The sequence below is a fragment of the Schistocerca serialis genome, chromosome 3 (assembly GCF_023864345.2).
Source record: "Schistocerca serialis cubense isolate TAMUIC-IGC-003099 chromosome 3, iqSchSeri2.2, whole genome shotgun sequence".
Classification (NCBI taxonomy): domain Eukaryota; kingdom Metazoa; phylum Arthropoda; class Insecta; order Orthoptera; family Acrididae; genus Schistocerca; species Schistocerca serialis.
In genome coordinates this window covers 619,341,491-619,360,965 of record NC_064640.1, presented here as the reverse complement: position 1 = coordinate 619,360,965, position 19,475 = coordinate 619,341,491, and the positions used below count along the sequence as shown (strand labels likewise).

At 36.6% G+C, this 19,475-nt stretch overlaps 1 protein-coding gene and 1 non-coding gene across 3 annotated transcripts in view; both read right to left on the bottom strand.

The window, feature by feature from the left end:
• Positions 1 to 1,426: 1,426 nt before the first annotated feature.
• Positions 1,427 to 19,475, bottom strand: part of LOC126470504 (proton myo-inositol cotransporter-like) — a 500,775-nt gene continuing 482,726 nt past the window's right edge. The window contains exons 11-13 of one of the 2 annotated variants that reach the window (XR_007586223.1): positions 16,746 to 16,902; positions 16,210 to 16,312; positions 1,428 to 2,519 (exon numbers count right to left, since the gene is read on the bottom strand). Coding sequence is in view for 1 of the 2 variants with exons in the window: in XM_050098392.1 (XP_049954349.1) it covers positions 2,480 to 2,519; positions 16,746 to 16,902 (197 nt within the window). In the remaining variant the exon portion in view is untranslated. Of the gene's footprint in view, positions 2,520 to 16,209; positions 16,313 to 16,745; positions 16,903 to 19,475 lie in introns of both variants that reach the window. The other variant, XM_050098392.1, reaches the window with a different exon arrangement.
• LOC126472272 (U6 spliceosomal RNA) lies at positions 12,400 to 12,504 on the bottom strand. Its single transcript, XR_007586397.1, has one exon. It is a non-coding gene; the product is annotated as a U6 spliceosomal RNA (small nuclear RNA).

Sequence of the window (19,475 nt, the reverse complement as noted above, 5' to 3'; positions counted from 1 at the left end):
TCAAAACATTTTGTTGAATCCCAATCAATACAGGGAGAAATGACCATTGTCATAAAATCAGAGCTAGCACAGAAAGATTTAGAAGTTCATTTTTTCCACATTTTATTCAAGAGTAGAGTATCTGAGATACTGCTTTTAAACTAATTCTTAATTTTGAATTGCACAGTAAACAAGTAGATGTAGACATACTACTCTTAACTGAGCCATTATGTGGGAAGCATATTTTTCTCGCAACTATTTGCATTATCACATTTATTCATTTTCCTCTCAACTATTGTTCAGGTTAAAAAGCAGGAAAATTGCTCTAGACTATCATGACAACTCTAACAAATATCACTGTTCTGAAAATACACTCCAGTAAATACTGTTAGCATCTGCCAAGTCCTCACATTCTAAGCTAAGTACTATGACTATCATATCATAAAACTGTCCTCTGCTCCACAGAACAATGAGAGCATTGCTATACAACTTAAAATGTCAGTGTACAATTTTTCTAGGCAGAAGTGTGATCATGAAAATCAAGTCCTGTCACCACTTGATGGATTGGCCTCTCAATGATCTCTCTCTACTCGTGACTCATGACAAATTGTTTGAACTAGCTGTTGAGGGTTTCTGATGACCATTTTGCACTATAGGTTTTTGAGTTCGGTGGTCCCCACAAATCATTGTCATCTCCAGCAGTAAATTTCTAATAATAATTGCATTTAATGCTTGCTTCACTTTTACAACTTCACAATAAGCCCACAGAAATTGAACCTGGAAAGATATTTTTAATCAGGTGCCCGAACATATTGGGCACACTACAGCCAAGCCTTACTAAACATCTTTTTCATTCATTGCAACACGAAATGTCTATGACATCGAGCACATTCATGTGTGTCTGGAGATTTTTGGCCATATAGTGTAGGTTGAAAATTGCAGTTCCACTGTTAAATGGTGCAAAATTGGTTCATAGCTAGTAAAATTTGTTGCAGTTTTAAGTGCTTTTAAGTCTTTGACAGCAGAGTAACCTGTTCAAAAGTAAAGTAGCACATTGACAAGTGACTAGTAGCATCATAATTTGAAATATTATGTCTGTAAACAAGTAAACACATGGACCGCATGTACTACATTAAAAATCATGAAGCACTACCTTGTCTTATTCAATTTTTTTAAATACATACCTGAATAAAAACCAACCTCATACATAATAAACAAACTTAATTTTACACCACAATTGTGGTGTTTTGCAAGCAATTTAACAGGTAACAATGTTCAGTTGTTTCACTGTATTTGCACTTATCAGTTGGTACATCATTTTGTTGATAAACCACTGCCACAAAAACTGCAAGTTTAATTACGACATTCTGATTCCAGGGAAAAGGTATTTTTTCATCAGCAAGTGACTGATATTAATGGATATCACTGCATTTATTTCTCTCAAATAATTACACTATTGCTTTTGTCATAAATATTTTAACAGACATGACAGATCTGCTGCTATCTTGTGATACTAGGAAAACACCGTAAATGACAAATTTTATATAAATTTATTCTTTTCCTGTAAGTACATCAATGCCACAAATTGTGAAATGTACATATTTTGTCATTAAATGCAGTGAGGGGAAGCATTAAACTGTAAGGAACAGTGAAAAAGCACCATTATCTGAGTAACATAGTAGTGCTAAAACAAAGTGTGCATTTACTTTGTTCAGGACATCAACAGGTAAGTGCTATTTAATAATCACATATCTGAAGTTGGTAATACATGAATAATTCCTTATCCTAGTAGGAAAATGATGTGTTATATGCTAATAATTTTACACACTGAATCTTATAGTGATAAGTTATATAATCAAAAAATTCTATTTACTCCACTTCACTTCGCAAATGATTAAGTAATTACCAGCAGCAAATGTTTTGCACATACTTTCATTACTCAGGATAAATAATTAGATAATTTCACAGTCCTCAAACTTCATTAAAAATGAGAAATGCTTAAATCAGTCATTTTATTCCATTTTAGATAAAGGTACAACAGTAAATACACTTCCTTTTAATCAGTAACTTCAACAACAATCACTCTTAAGCTAGGGAAACAGCTATCAGTACATGGAACTTGTTTCTGCAATTTATAATTCAAATATAAATAACTATATAAAAATATCTGTCATTAAAAATCTTTTTTCCACTCTATTAAAATTCAGGACACAATCTCCACATTCAGTTCTCTTCAGAAAAGTGCATGTAACATACCGACACTAACTCAACATAAATATACATTACTAAAACACTGTACTCATATACAGTTTTCTGCCCACGGAGTAATGAATGAATGAACAATAAGAAATGCTATTTTCTTTGGCATTCTCACCAAGAAGTCCTTATAACACTTGGTTATAACCAAAATATTTCACAACTGGTACACACAATACCTTTCAAGAATACTCAACAATGCTAAATTCCAGCTGCGTTCATTTCCACTACTGCAAAAGAAGCATCACAATTTGCTGCTTGCATTTTCTGTAATTTTTGAATTTCTGCAAAACAAAACAGGAAATATGGATTAATTAACAGTTAATTTATGTTCAAAACACTTGATACTAATATGTTTTACACCAGTTTTATAACTAATTCATTTTCATTAATTCAGTATTCACAAATATGAAGTACAGTTTTGGGTTTTTACTACCTCTTGTGCCAAGTGTTTTGAAAATTGACAACAGTCATTTTGCTGCACAGATATGTCACTGTAAATAGTTAAAAACAAACTTAATATACCGTACTAGACAGACAAGTTTGCTTAAAAAAATTTAGGCATAAATAATTTAGCCAGAACATGTCTGGGGTGAAAAACAGTTTATAGTATATCATGATATCTTGAAATGTTATAATCAAACCATGCGCCACAGAACAGCTACAATCATGCAGGAAACAAACAATACATTGAACTACACAGTAAAAATTTAACTAAAGGTAGATTGAAATCCCTGCTCATGGGGCTACAGATTTACTTCTGCCCTTCAGTAAAACTAGTTCAGTATATTAACATTGAATTTAGAAACTGTTACCTATTCTACCACAAAATCAACCAAAACATGAAAGTTTAAAATACTCAGAGCAGACTGTATAAACATTGCTGACTGGAGATCAATTTTGACTTAGCTCATAAATTAACATGTTCAGGAATCCACTTTATTGTGTAACCCTAAACTTGGGTCCTCTGAGTGAGGTTCATTGTTGATCTACACTCCTGGAAATGGAAAAAAGAACACATTGACACCGGTGTGTCAGACCCACCATACTTGCTCCGGACACTGCGAGAGGGCTGTACAAGCAATGATCACACGCATGGCACAGCGGACACACCAGGAACCGCGGTGTTGGCCGTCGAATGGCGCTAGCTGCGCAGCATTTGTGCACCACCACCGTCAGTGTCAGCCAGTTTGCCGTGGCATACGGAGCTCCATCGCAGTCTTTAACACTGGTAGCATGCCGCGACAGCGTGGACGTGAACCGTATGTGCAGTTGACGGACTTTGAGCGAGGGCGTATAGTGGGCATGCGGGAGGCCGGGTGGACGTACCGCCGAATTGCTCAACACGTGGGGCGTGAGGTCTCCACAGTACATCGATGTTGTCGCCAGTGGTTGGCGGAAGGTGCACGTGCCCGTCGACCTGGGACTGGACCGCAGCGACGCACGGATGCACGCCAAGACCGTAGGATCCTACGCAGTGCCGTAGGGGACCGCACCGCCACTTCCCAGCAAATTAGGGACACTGTTGCTCCTGGGGTATCGGCGAGGATCATTCGCAACCGTCTCCATGAAGCTGGGCTACGGTCCCGCACACCGTTAGGCCGTCTTCCGCTCACGCCCCAACATAGTGCAGCCCGCCTCCAGTGGTGTCGCGACAGGCGTGAATGGAGGGACGAATGGAGACGTGTCGTCTTCAGCGATGAGAGTCGCTTCTGCCTTGGTGCCAGTGATGGTCGTATGCGTGTTTGGCGCCGTGCAGGTGAGCGCCACAATCAGGACTGCATACGACCGAGGCACACAGGGCCAACACCCGGCATCATGGTGTGGGGAGCGATCTCCTACACTGGCCGTACACCACTGGTGATCGTCGAGGGGACACTGAATAGTGCACGGTACATCCAAACCGTCATCGAACCCATCGTTCTACCATTCCTAGACCGGCAAGGGAACTTGCTGTTCCAACAGGACAATGCACGTCCGCATGTATCCCGTGCCACCCAACGTGCTCTAGAAGGTGTAAGTCAACTACCCTGGCCAGCAAGATCTCCGGATCTGTCCCCCATTGAGCATGTTTGGGACTGGATGAAGCGTCGTCTCACGCGGTCTGCACGTCCAGCACGAACGCTGGTCCAACTGAGGCACCAGGTGGAAATGGCATGGCAAGCCGTTCCACAGGACTACATCCAGCATCTCTACGATCGTCTCCATGGGAGAATAGCAGCCTGCATTGCTGCGAAAGGTGGATATACACTGTACTAGTGCCGACATTGTGCATGCTCTGTTGCCTGTGTCTATGTGCCTGTGGTTCTGTCAGTGTGATCATGTGATGTATCTGACCCCAGGAATGTGTCAATAAAGTTTCCCCTTCCTGGGACAATGAATTCACGGTGTTCTTATTTCAACTTCCAGGAGTGTAAATTAGCATAAAACATGTTCACTAAAATCAGCTATCAATATGATTATCACACTTTAACTGCAGATAGTAATCACACCAAAGGTGGCATGTTGTAAGGCTGGAGAAAAGCAAGCAGAAAAAGGTGCAATTTTCAAACTTCTCCCCAGCTACATAAAGTAAAGTCATATGGTATGAATGACTGGGAGACCCCGAAGTGCAGGTTCAGCCACCTAACTGGAAAAGTTAAAAACTATTTATTGCTGGAAACCATACTGAATCAGTATAGAGACACAATTGAAGATAAAAAAAACCTTATAAAGTTGCTACAGCCAACAAAGAATAGGTGTGGAACAAAGATGCCAGTGTCCAATTCACAGAACTGGGGAAAATTATGGCTGAGATGTTATGACAATGTAAAGAAAAGGTCCAAGAAAGCATTCCTGGGTGAAAAGGTATCATTTTAATATGCAGTTTACAATTATTATGCTTCAGCTTAATGTAACCACATGTGCCATGTCAACTCTAGCAAAAACAGTGTCAGTCAAAACTTTTCAAGGTTGAACTGCATAAAACTGTAGGCATAATTTCATTAGGCCTACTGCTACAGAATGCAGACAGAAGAACTTTGCATTTCTGAAGGCATAATTTATTTCTATTTCGAATCCTATGCTGACACGGACTTTCATTCAGAAGTTATATGCAGCAATCTGTATCTATTTTAATACGCTCACAATAATTTTTTGAAAAAAATTTGCTGTATAAAAGATAGTTTATAATCATTGTCAACATGTTGTTGTTCTGATAAAGATTTAAACAACATTCAACGTTGTAGTTCATTTGCAACATCAGTAAATGAGGAGATGACAAATTTAAATAAAAATATCATACACCTAATTGATGACAACGAAACAGAATCTTAAGAAGAGAATGGTTACATTGAACTGGTAAGAATGATAGTGTCATCTGACTGCAACACTAAAAACAACCTCTAAATACAATCAGATGAGCAACACATATAGCAGAGATCTTTTATAGAATGTACAGTGTCAAAATTGTCTCCCAAAAGCAAAAGAACAGAAAATGTTCTCCAAGAGAAATAGCAATTTTACAAAAGGAGTGTTACAGTGCTTGAAGCATGAACACAAATTAAAAGCAAAATGCATGCTCGAAAACATGAAATAACAATGGTAACATGGAAAGTATACAGAAATTAAAAAAACTGGAACAATAAAAAATGAAATTTATATCAGGCTTTCTAACTGAAAATTTGTTAATTTATTCCAATTTTGTGACTGCTTTTAAGTAAATACATTGTTAGTAAATGCTACCCTCATTGAATTGTGACTCCTGTTAACTTCATTTTCTGTTGTTACTGGAATTTCTTCGTAGACCTTCTGCTAACAAATACTGTTTCCTCTGTTTCAGGCCCATCATATGAAGCACTGGAAGCTGTATTATATTGTGCTAGTGAAATTCTTCAGTTTGAACAACTGTTTCCCAATTTACTTTTACTTCGAATCTCATACAACTCAGTATTTTGCACAGTAGCAAACACTGCCACATACAAAATAAACCACCTCATAATGACTAATTGCCTTACATATGCTTACTACTAGTTTTGTTCATCAATTTGTGTATAGTTGTCATAGCAATTTAAGCATTTGTTTTGTAGCTAAAAATTTGATGTGTATTGTGTAGTTACTGTTATTCAAACCTAGATCTTTTCACTACAAATATTTCAAAATTACCTTCTTTTTTACTTCTCCTTTATGTATCTATAAAACATCTTAAACTATTCAAATTGTTTATGAGTCATCTCCAAGAACTGTTATTAGTCGACTTTTTACCTGCATTTATTACTTACACAGCTGATCAATTCCTTAATCTAACATTACAGACTAAGAAAATAATATTTCATGCTTCAGCAGTGTAAGTGTGTGTATTCATATATTTACTTGACAGTTTTTACGTTAGTAACAACTTCTTTAATATTTACTTCTTTGTTGTTTTTTAATGAGTAATACATGGTGAGTGCTCAGTTGTAAAGATATAGGAAATCTTTAACACAGAGCTTAAAACTGCTGAAATGTCAAAATGCCAGTCAAATGCAGAGTGGCGTTTAATGCTATATATTAGTATCTGATCAAAGCAGTCATTAGTAACTGCACAATATATTTGGTAGTTTTGTTATCTTCACATAAAAATACAATCTTTAATCTATTTTGTCAGAACTACAATATATTCCTTTTATGTTTTTGATCTGACTGCAAATTCCTGATGTGGATTACACAATTGTTTTAAAAATATTCTGACCAACAAAGTTGGTGCAGTGGTTAACCAAGAAACACATGTTTCTAATCTGTGTCTTCCCATTCTGGTTTTCTATCTTCTTTGGTTTACCTAAATCTCTTCATGTGATTACCAGAATGGGCCCTCTCATAAGACCACAGCCAATCATTCCCTCATTATCGTGCAGCTAAACTAATTTCATAAACTCACATTTATTGTGCCATTTGTTGGTACTGAACTGGCAACGGGTAATATTTCTATCCAGAATTTGAAACTGATTACAGTCAGTAATGAAAACAGTATCACAAGCTATGAGCAAGACATGAATTTCCAAAGAATTCTGACAATGAAATGGGGACCTTTACCACTGAAGAGAATAAAATGATATCATCATCAAGAATAATTATTTCTTATGAAGACTTCAAATTTGTAAGACACTAATTGAGTATATTCAAAATACCTTTAAGTGCATAAGGAGAAGAAAGCAAGGCAGGGAGATTTACAAAGCTTCCTAAAGAAATAAAAGAATGCTTTAAGAAACAGATATGAAAAACAATTTTTCAAGAATATTTTCAGAATTTGTTATTAATATAAATTTCTTGCTCTCACTGTTTCACTCAAATATGAAATCACGCAAATGAAAGAGCAAAAATTTTGACCAATATTGTTTCTTTGTAATTCAAAAATCTAATGTTCCTCACAGTCAAAATGTCTTAAATATAACCTCCTAAAATTGAAAATAGCATTCTACTAGCAGTTTAATTTTATGAGTCTCCCATCCAGAAACATACCTAGCACAGTTTCTCAAAATACCAATTATTCTGCAAATATCGTATACATTTGTGTTTTCCATTTCATAAAACAGACATGAGTTCAATAATGTTCTTATATGCTTTGCAGTAATTCTATTAAAGATATGCTGTTACATATACAAACAAAGGATAGTACTACTAGCTTTGGAAGGACGTCAATGAGATTTTATAGCATTCATTGTGATAAAACAACTATTTCAATTGTTTGAAAGTAATGGAGAATGGCAGCAAAGCATTGTTTTTCCAACACAGACCATAATAGTTTGAAAAGATTCATATTTGTTAATTTTGGTGCCAAAGAAGACATTATTCCATCCTCGTGCTCATGAAACATATGTAGAGCATCATGTTCAAAATTCAGTTCCATGTTTGAAACAGTGTCTACACAATTGCATCAACATTATCACCTACAATAGTTTCATAGATATTACCAGAAAAGCCTTTTAATTCATTGTGACCATGGTACTCTTTGGAAACATTAATATAACCCTCCAAACCACTAAAGAGCCTTGCTGAAGCTATGTAGTTGGAAGAAGACAAGTCTTAACAAATGCTGCATTAAACATTTCCATTGAATAACAGTTCAGGATTTGTGATCTTTGCACTACAGCAGCAGCATCTTTGTAGTCACCCAATTTACAACAGTTTTGGCAAAAGCAACACCACCACAAATTTTTCATTTATGCAGCTCTTTGGCATACTAAGCTCAGCAGTCACTTTTGTGGCATCAGTCTACTTATTAAATTTTAACAATCCACTTCGATGTCATCCTATATTTAGTGAGCATAGTTTTTCCTTCATTCTTATTTTTAACAAACAAAGTTTTCCTATGAACTAGGTACAATGTCCTAATACCATATGAAGTAGCTTTGGATACTTTTAGCACATTTATAACTGTTGTCTCCAAGCTCTAACATGATTGTTGATCAAACCATTACAACAATCACTGAACACTTCCAAGGATGTTAGAAAATAATCTCTGGAAATAAGGTGCTTATATCAATGTTTTTATACTATTTTGTTCAGCCCTTTGCAGGTGAATTCTTGCATAAAACTATCATCAGTGCCAGTTGTCTAGTTTCAAAACTATAAAGTAGAGTAACCTGTATCATGAACAACATTAACATGGGGAGCACATTGGGGTCAGGGATGGGTACTGAAATTAGGCTTAAAATTTGTTGGAAGTTGCTAAGTGCTCTTGCTGTCAAATACTGTATGAATGAAGTCTGGGTATTTGCACATCATCAGTTACACTATCTCAAGAAACAGTTTCTAATTGTAAAACTTGTCTTGCTGTGATTAACATTTAATATAAGATTAGTAGATTATGACAAAAATTTTAATTTTGTCAGTAATTATATGAGAGATTCAAAATCAAATTGCTGTTGGATAGTCTTTTTCATAATACAGTTACTTGTATCCGTACCTGAATGAACAACATCTAAATTATAGTACACTGCTTTCATTAGCATGAAACTTTTATCACATAGAGCCATTATTTACATGTACTGGTAGCTTCATCAACCAGAAACATTACAGTCAGTGTAAATACACACTTTGAAAAAATGTGCAGGCAACTCCTTTATGGTAATAAGAGCCCTGTGGATGCACTTTGAAAATTTCTGTGGTTGAAAGAATTACAAGAGGATCCTCTTTGCACACTGCTCTATGAACAGTCTTGCTTTGGTAAGAGGTTTGCGATCACTCCTACACAGATATCCGATATAATTATTATTGGTGAGGCAACCACCACCTAATGTCAAGCAGTGTGCAAGCTGTGTCACCATTTGAACATCCAATCATCCACCTTTTGGAAGGTGCCTCAAAAAATTCAAACGATGTATCTATTCAAGGTTCATAATGAGAGACATTTGACAACAGGACAAGAAAAGGCATTTTAACTTTGCTCCTTGCTTCCATACTAGGAAGTAACATAGTGGTACTCAGTCATTGAGCATCATATAGAGTGGCATAGCACATTTTCTCCCATGGGTGCAGTCAGCAGGGAACACACAGATTCGATGAGTATGGGGTCATTACTCTTGATAGATATGCATTAGGTTCCTTGGCATACAGAGATGTAACTTCAAAGTTAGTTTCATCATTGCTCCACTGTTCTTTGAAGTCATTGGTACTTAATGTCCAAAGAGATGCAGTGTGTGTAGTTTATATTACTGTGACATACTTCGCCACTATGCAACACCTGCCCCATAGAAGACAGAGATGTACTCCATACATCTATCTCAAAGCAAGATTAATTTCCACAGCACAAAGTTAATCTGTTTCAACAACTTCTCTATAATACATTTCAAGTCAATCTATTTCTTGGGCATGTCAGTCACCATATTCTTTTATTGTAGGGCTAACCTTTTCTCCAGTTCCTAGGCAATATTTTAATTGTGTTCCTGCTAATACACTCACCCATTTTCTGAATAGAAATTGTTATGTGGGGGTGAGTTTAGTTATAATTACAAACTCTTAACAGTAAATATACCATATGTTTTAATTTCTAGGAACTCCAATCAATAATTCTGTATTTTATTTAAGAAACCTAGTTGGTTTAATTATAAAACGATATGAAACAGTGTAAAACAAATAGTGGCTTCTGTAATTTTACAACCATTCCAAATTTACAAAAAGAAACAAGAAAATTCATAATATGTGCCCATTTAGAACAGTTTGGAAAATAAAATAAAGAAGAACTCAATAAGAATACAGGGTGAGGGAGGCAGAGAAAATTAATGATAGTGTCAATCTCTACAGAATCTTACCCCCCCTCCCCCCCCCCAAGGGGGGAGGGGGTTGGAGTGGAGGGAGAACTCCATTGCCATGAAACCTTACAGCTAAAAATACAGGTCATGTTTTGTATGATGACATGCTCACTTCTACTTCACTCACTTCTACGTCACTCAAGTGGTATGAATATTCTTTAAATTTTACTTCAAATATTCTTTCTATTTGTCTAACTCTGTTCACTGTAAGAAATGAGGTAACACAAATGATAAATGATAGCATGAATTGCATAATATTTGGATTATACAAATTTAAATGTAACTACCTTGTCAGATAACAAGTTTTTCAAAATACATTCTCTAAATTTGGGGCACATTCACAAAAAGATGGAGAAGACAACTGAGTGGGCATACTTATTGACTCTTAATATTAAATGATTTGTGCAACCAAAAATGATTAGACAATAATGAAAAATGTGACTTATTTATAAGAGTTTGAATTCCTGAATTCCAGTGCCTGCTCATATTCCTTGTTCTGCAAAGTCAAAATCCAGTCAGTGAGCATCTGTTGTTATGATTCAATTCTGATCATTTTATAGTGGCTTCATTATTACTCAACAATGGTAATTGGAATAATATTTTCAAATTAAAGTCAAGGATAACATGCTGCACATACAACAGGCAACATTATTTCTCCTCCAAAAAAGTGGAAGCATTTGGTGTGCCAGCTAACTATGACAAAAACAACCACCAATATTTTAGGACTATGACATCCAACACCAAAACAGATATTTTCAGGACAATATTTACTATAAAACATTAGTACTTTTTGTAGACCATTAAAAAAAATAGAAAACAGAACATACTGAAACACACACGAAATCATTCACAATCTTATCAAACGAATAAATACTGTGCAACTCCTCTATAACATTACAGCTTATTATAATTGGTTGAGATCACAGCTGCCGCTATTCCAATCATATGAAAATGCTATTGATGACATAACCCAAAACCACTGATTACTTTTTCATCATTTCAGAATCCTCAGTTTACAGCACCTACCAACATACTATAAAAACAATTTACTTGCAGCACCACAACCCGACATGCACAAATGTACGAACAAAATTCCATATGTCTCCAGTTATTCACCATTTATTCTCCAGTGTGTAATTACCTTTTCATATGGACAATCCTCATATTCTTGCAAGAATTTTGAAGTATTTTAAACAGCTAAGAATGAGGAAAAGGGTTCTCAGTTTGCATTACTATTGCTGAGTTATGGAGAAGGCTGTTACTACAAATTTTACATTTCTTAAAAAAATGCTCTGTCTCTCAATTATGGGCAAATGGGCAATATATCTGACAACTTTCAAGAGAAAAGGCTTGATAAATTATAAGATTATTACTTATTCATATTATTGTCACATTTATCAAACCGCACCTAACTGCATAATTTGATTGTGCAGATGGAGGTTGAATATCTATGAATATTTTTATAATGTACAGAGTGATTTGATTATTTAAATTAATTTATGATGTGGTACTACTCTTTGTCACTCTGGTATTTTTTTTTACACTATCATTCAAAGTATAATATGTCTATACCTATAGTCTTGTCATTGAAATATTCACACAGTCATTCAAAACCTTGTGACTGTTCATAAAAATCCATGATATTTTTGGGAGAGAAAGGAAGGAACTTATAAGCATTTAACATCTCTTCACTGATGAGGTCATTACTGATTGTGCACAGCTTTGGACTGGGGAAGGAAATCAGCTGAAGCCTTTTGAAGGTACCATCCTCGTACTTGCCTTAAGCAGTTTGGTGGAAATACCAGAAAATCTGAATATGGACATCTGTACCAAGAGTTGAACTACTGTCCACCCAAATATGAGTCCAGTGTCTTACCACTATGACACCGCACTTGGTAAAAATGTGGAATGTTTCATTATTTTGTATGTCATCCTTGCACCGGATCCATGCTAATCATCTTTGTATTGTTCCAGTCACAAAATATATCCTGCTGAGGGGGGTACAAATTTCTAATGGTTCATATATACTACTGGCCATTAAAATTGCTACACCACGAAGATGACATGCTACAGACGCAAAATTTAACCGACAGGAAGAAGATGCTGTGATATGCAAATGATTAGCTTTTCAGAGCATTCACACAAGGTTGGCGCCAGTGATGACACCTACAACGTGCTGACATGAGGAAAGTTTCCAACCGATTTCTCATACACAAACAGCAGTTGACCGGCGTTGCCTGGTGAAACGTCATCGTGATGCCTCGTGTAAGGAGGAGAAATGCATACCATCATGTTTCCAACTTTGATAAAGGTCGGATTGTAGTCTATCATGATTGTGGTTTATTGTATCGCGACATTGCTGCTCGCGTTGGTCGAGATCTAGTGACTGTTAGCAGAATACGGAATCGATGGGTTCAGGAGGGTAATACAGAATGCCGTGCTGGATCCCAACAGCCTCGTATCACGAGCAGTTGAGATGACAGGCATCTTATCTGCATGGGGCTGTAACGGATCATGCAGCCACGTCTCAATCCCTGAGTCAACAGATGGGGACATTTGCAAGATAACAACCATCTGCATGAACAGTTCGACGACGTTTGCAGCAGCATGGACTATCAGCTCGGAGACCATGGCTGCAGTTACCCTCGGTGCTGCATCACAAACAGGAGCACCTGCGATGGTGTACTCAACGACAAACCTGGGTACACGAATGGCAAAACGTCATTTTTTTCCGGTGAATCCAGGTTCCATTTACAGCATCATGATGGTCGCATCCGTGTTTGGCGACATCGAAGTGAACGCACATTTGAAGCATGTATTCATCATCGCCATACTGGCATATCACCCCGCGTGATGGTATGGGGTGCCATTGGTTACACGTCTCGGTTACCTCTTGTTCGCTTTGACGGCACGTTGAACAGTGGACGTTACATTTCAGATGTGTTATGACCTGTGGCTCTACCCTTCATTCGATCCCTGCGAAACCCTACATTTCAGCAGGATAATGCACGACTGCATGTTGCAGGTCCTGTATGGGCCTTTCTGGATACAGAAAATGTTCGACTGCTGCCCTGGCCAGCACATTCTCCAGATCTCTCACCAAGTCAAAATGTCTGGTCAATGGTCGCCGAGCAACTGGCTGGTCACAATACGCCAGTCACTACTGTTGATGAACTGTGGTATCGTGTTGAAGCTGCATGGGCAGCTGTACCTGTACTCGCCATCCAAGCTCTGTTTGACTCAATGCCCAGGCATATCAAGGCCTTTATTACGGCCAGAGGTAGTTGTTCTGGGTACTGATTTCTCAGGATCTATGCACCCAAATTGCGTGAAAATGAAAATGTAATTACATGTCAGTCCTAGTATAATATATTTGTCCAATGAATACCCGTTTATCATCTGCATTTCTTCTTGGTGTAGCAATTTTAATGGCCAGTAGTGTATCTACTACTTAATTCAACTATAAAATGTGTTCTGTAAATAAAAAAACTTAATAAATGAAAACTAGTGAGTCAGTTAACTAATAGTTTGCTTATGAGAAAGAGTTTGATGTGAACTTTGTTTTTAGTTCCAAATTTCCCTTTATTATTATTATTATTATTATTATTATCAACTGTACAGGATATGGTGGACCATGTCCCTCATTCCACATTCAGTTTATCTTTCTTTGAAGTCTGTATCATTCAGTTCTTGCAATCTGTGCAATACTGTTTCATTCTTTCCAATCATAATTGTCTCAATTTGTCTGAAATTCTGTGGTCTTTCTATGTTCTATTTCTGCTGAAAAACTGTGGCTCTTAAGAAGAAGTTAATTTATCTTTCTTCTCTGCATTTGTTATCTTCAGCTGACTTTCTTGGATCCATTGCCCTCCTATCTTCTTTCTAAGCCTTTTCATCAAAAGTTGTTATAAAATCATGTTTCCTTGCATTCACAACAGATGTCTGTATTACAGTGGTTACATTACCTTAGAATCTGAGTGTTGTACACTGACATACTAAAAATCCTGCTATATTAAAACATGAATCAGCTTTCCATATATTTTGTATGTCTTTTATGTCTTTAAACTTGCGTGCACCTTGAGCTCATCACAGTGGTGACCATCAACTTTCACAAATGTAGGCCATCTTATTAGATAAAAAAATTCTACTTATGGAGTTTACCATTATCTGAACCCATACTGTGCACTGCACATTATCTGAAAGAAATCAGATAATTACATTTATGTATTGTTAATTTCTGTTTTTAATTTAATCACTGGTCAGTACAAGACAGCAGCTGTATCCCTCATTTTCGAATTAGAAGTAAGTTCCTGGATGTAACATGAAACTGGTAATTACAGAGTTTCCCATGGTTTTATCTAAGTTTTTCTGGTTTTGGCTCATCTTCCTATTTACGTCCGTGCAGCAAAGAGAGACGTACTAAATTCCTGATTAGGATTTAAATATATTTTAGCAGTCAGACATTATTCCTGCACTTATCTGTAAGTGATTTAATATGGTGTGTGCCTTTACTTCCACCAAACATACCTCAAGCAGTTGCATGAAAGGTAACAATGCTGCTTTGAAAGACCGAATACGCCCAAAATGCATCTGATAATCTTTTGGTATTTTTTAAATGATTGAAACAGCAGCTAATAAACTGCAATTTTATTATTTTGCTCTCCATCAGTGCTAATACGATTTAAAATAATTTTTATGAATTTATCATTACTTGAACCAAGACATTCCCTTGTACTTTACCTACAGAGTTTAGCCTCAAAATTAATTCTGTCATTAATATTATTAGTAACACTGCATTTAGGTACTTCCATATTTTGAAAATTAAATTACTGAAATAATTAAAAACAAAAAAAATGTGATCACCACTGGCACACAGAACAAAGTACAGTCGGTCTATCAGAAATTCTTTCATCCAACAACCTATAAGAGTTATCAGCTCTACATTAATAACTCCCAGAGAAATAAGTCACATCTGGCAATAGGAGATAGTACTTGTGCACGAGGACAAACAAGGTATATAAAGTTGTGCAAGAAATTGAGTATATTACATTATTAGTAGACACCAGTTTATACCATATGAGAGCTGTAAAACAGGATATAGTGCTGAGAAAGAGAGTGTACGTATATTTATTTCCCTTATTGATAACAATGGAGATGCAAGCCATGACTGGTTTGTTAGCACAGTTCACCAGTGACAGAGAGAATATCAACAGAAATGAAGCAACATACCGTGAAGTATTTGGTGATTTTGGGGAAAGGAATGTATTCATATTCTAAATAAGCTAATTTCAGTAGCTTTTACATGTAACAATTAGTCAGTATCTTGCTCCATTAACATTTCGGGTAAGACTGGAGTAACTGGCTATCTCATTTTTGTGTCAGTGTTCAGTTAAAATTACTCCAACATTTTGTATTTCATGTACCCTCCCTAATAAATTCTTGTTGAGGGTAGCTACCACAATGCGATGGTAATGAATAATAAAAAGCAACATTCTGGGACCAGACAAAGATGGGTCAGTGCAAGGAAAGTGCTTAGCCCAAGCAAAAAAACAACAAAAATCACTCAACTGAGAGTCAGGTGTGAAACAAATGCTATAAAGAAGTTACACAGTGAACATACTGTATCAAAAGACAAGCTCACTTCTATAAATTTACGTTACCTACAGTCTGAATTTTAAAGACGTGATGGACAGTGCCCTTGACTTACCACAGATGGCACGGTGCAGCAGCAGTTGACATGCGAAAAAGAGACCAGCAGCATTCAATATTTTGCATTCTGTCTTTCCTCATTAGAAAGAAATTGCTCCATCCTTTATAAGAAACAGGTAATAAAACAATGGGAACTGTTAACCACAGTTGAAATAAAACATAAATCTAACTACCCTTAACGTAAACCCATTTGTGACACGACCACATTTTTTTTTTGTTTTGTTTTGTTGTAACTACTTAAGCAGAAAGAGTTATGTGGATAGCATTAGGACATTTCTATAATTGATAATCTGCATTAGCTTAGTAAATGCATCCAAAGCACCAAGACCTGTCCTGTTGTAGTTTGTATTATCATTGAAGTTGTGGGTAGTACATGAGCAAGCAAGCACATATGATTCACAAACACTGACTTCTATCACAAACAAAGTACCATTAACAAGCAGGCAACAGGCTGGGAGAGCAGCATGTTATGGAATACCAGTGATCAATGTCAGCACTATGCTGACCCTCAGAACAACCATGATATGTACGTACTGAACATTCTTTGCATTTTCTTTCTTCATTCTTGCACACCAAGGTCCAGAAAACAGCTGTCCCATCTCCTCCAGTGATTTTCCTTTGGTCTCAGGTAGTATGAAGAACAAGATAACCAATCCCAGGAGAGCTATCCCAGCATACAGATAAAATGTACCTGTAAATGAGTTAATGATACATTATGTGTGTGGGATAATCAGATTTCTATATTCAACAACTATCACTGTCTTATTACACATACTATGAACAAAAGAATGATACAATACTGGAAAGCCCCCCGGGTGAAATACAAATAATGGGAGTAAAGGCATCTCTCTCTCTCTCTCTCTCTCTCTCTCTCTCTCTCTCTCTCTCTCTCAGCCAAAAGTTTATTGGCTCTTGCCCGGCCTATCCTACTGGCAGTAGTTTTTGTGTGGTCAGCTGGTGTAATGCTGCAGCATTTTATTTATATTGCTCTGGCTCAGGAATCATTTGCCTGAAATTATTCAAATTTTCAAACTGTTAAGGATAGATCTTTCTTACAGTTAAAATGTATGTGATCACTTAAGATAAACTTTCACTGTGCTATACTTTAAACCAATCTTCAAAGCAGCGTCCTACTGTACAGTGCCTTCCTGTCGATTTTGAACAGTATTGTTATAAGCAGCAGCCAGAAATTCACATGTGGTCCTTCCTTTATGTTCTCACTGGACTGGAGAGTGCACTTTGTGCTGAAAAATTCCTTAGCTTTCTAAGTATTGTAATGTACCAGTTTACACTTTTTTCCACAAGATAAGGTTGTTTCCATTTTCTTTCTGCTCATTCATTTCCTGAGAAAGAGCTTAACAGTACATCAGCACCGATAACTAAGTTTAGCTTATGAAGTAATATCTACCACATGTCATCAACAGAAGCCAGCAGTAAATTTTTACCCATGAGACTGCACCTGACAAATGTGTGTGTGGTTTACTGCCAGTGCAGATGCTCCTAGCCTGCAACAGTGTACTCAGGTCCCATACCTGAAGGATTACATATGAAGGCAACTAGTATGTACTACAGGAATATACTCTTAAGCACCTGACAGATGAGGAATGAACCCCAGAATGAATTTTCACTCTGGCATGGAGTCTGCACCAAGCTGAAACTTCCCAGCAGAAAAAAATGTGTGCTGGACTGGGACTCAAGCCTCGGCCTTTGCCTTTCATAGGTAATTGCTCTACTGACTGAGCTATCCAAGCATGGCACACATTGTCACAGGTCATGAGTCATGAGTCATGCTCAGACAGCTCAAGCAGATGAGAACCTACTTGCAAAAGACAAAGGTCCTGGGTTTGAGTCCCAGTCTGGCATATGGTTTTAGTTTGCCAGGAAGTTTGAAGAACTGAAATGGTAAGTATTTTAAATATGAAATCCGTCAGTTAGCAACATATTATATCCGATCCACTGAAACACACTCCAACAGCCAATAAGCATGTAGTTATGTTCCACTTTGATCATTTTCAGTGCAAATTGTAATTCCTTTATGCCTGTCCTGTCCTTGTAGATGACTTTTTACAGTGTCTTGTCTTCAATATTTAGACACAGAAACAGGCAATATGTACCAGTAAAAATGAAGCACCAATTGAACTGCAAGTGATATTTGGGAAAGGTTCTTCATAAATACCGGGTGATCAAAAAGTCAGTATAAATTTGAAAACTGAATAAATCATGGAATAATGTAGATAGAGAGGTACAAATTGACACACATGCTTGGAATGACATAGGGTTTTATTAGAACCAAAAAAATACAAACGTTCAAAAAATGTCCGACAGATGGCGCTTCATCTGATCAGAATAGCAATAATTAGTATAAAAAAGTTAGACAAATGGGACTTCAGGTAATCCCAAAGCCAATAATCACATGGACTGAGGTCTGGGGACCTGGCAGGCCAAGCATGACGAAAGTGGCGGCTGCGCACACGATCATAATCAAACGATGCGTGCAAGAGATCTTTCAAGTGTCTAGCAATACTTAGTCTTCTTCTTTTTTTTTTTTTTTTTTTTTTTCTCTCTCTAATAAAACCCCATGTCATTCCAAGCAAGTGTGTCAATTTTTACCCCTCTATCTACATTATTCCGTGGTTTATTAAGTTTTCAAATTTATACTGACTTTTTAATCACACGGTATATTAAAAAAAGGACAGGAAATTACATGTAAATTGTGACAAACAAAAAGCATCAAACTATGCTGGAAAATCAATAAGAAAGTTAGTTATATGAAACACACATATAAATATTGTTATCAATCTTCAATACAATATGGTGGAAGGCCACAGCTTCTTTTCATATACACAATGCCAGCACAGCATTTAAATGAGACTTAACACTTAAGATCCATGTAAATAACTATGTTGTCAAAACATAATTCACATTATATATTATTAAAAATTAATTCATATCATTGCAACTACATAAGGCAGGGAGACAAATCAGTTTACCTTTGGAACAACTGGGAATGAGAAATTTCAGGAAGGAAGTTGTAATATCAGACATAAATGTCCTTAACAGCACAGAAAGTTCACAATTCACTCATATTAATATACAGTCAAATTTTTGCCCCTATAACCTGGAAAAAGGTCACTTTCTAGCAGTCTTAAATCAACCTCTCTTAGTTCATCTTGTCTCCCAAACAAAACATTTTTGGTTTTAGTTTTATTCATTTTCTTTATGTTAATCCCAACTTCTAGTTTCCTCAGCCACTTAGTCGCCAAG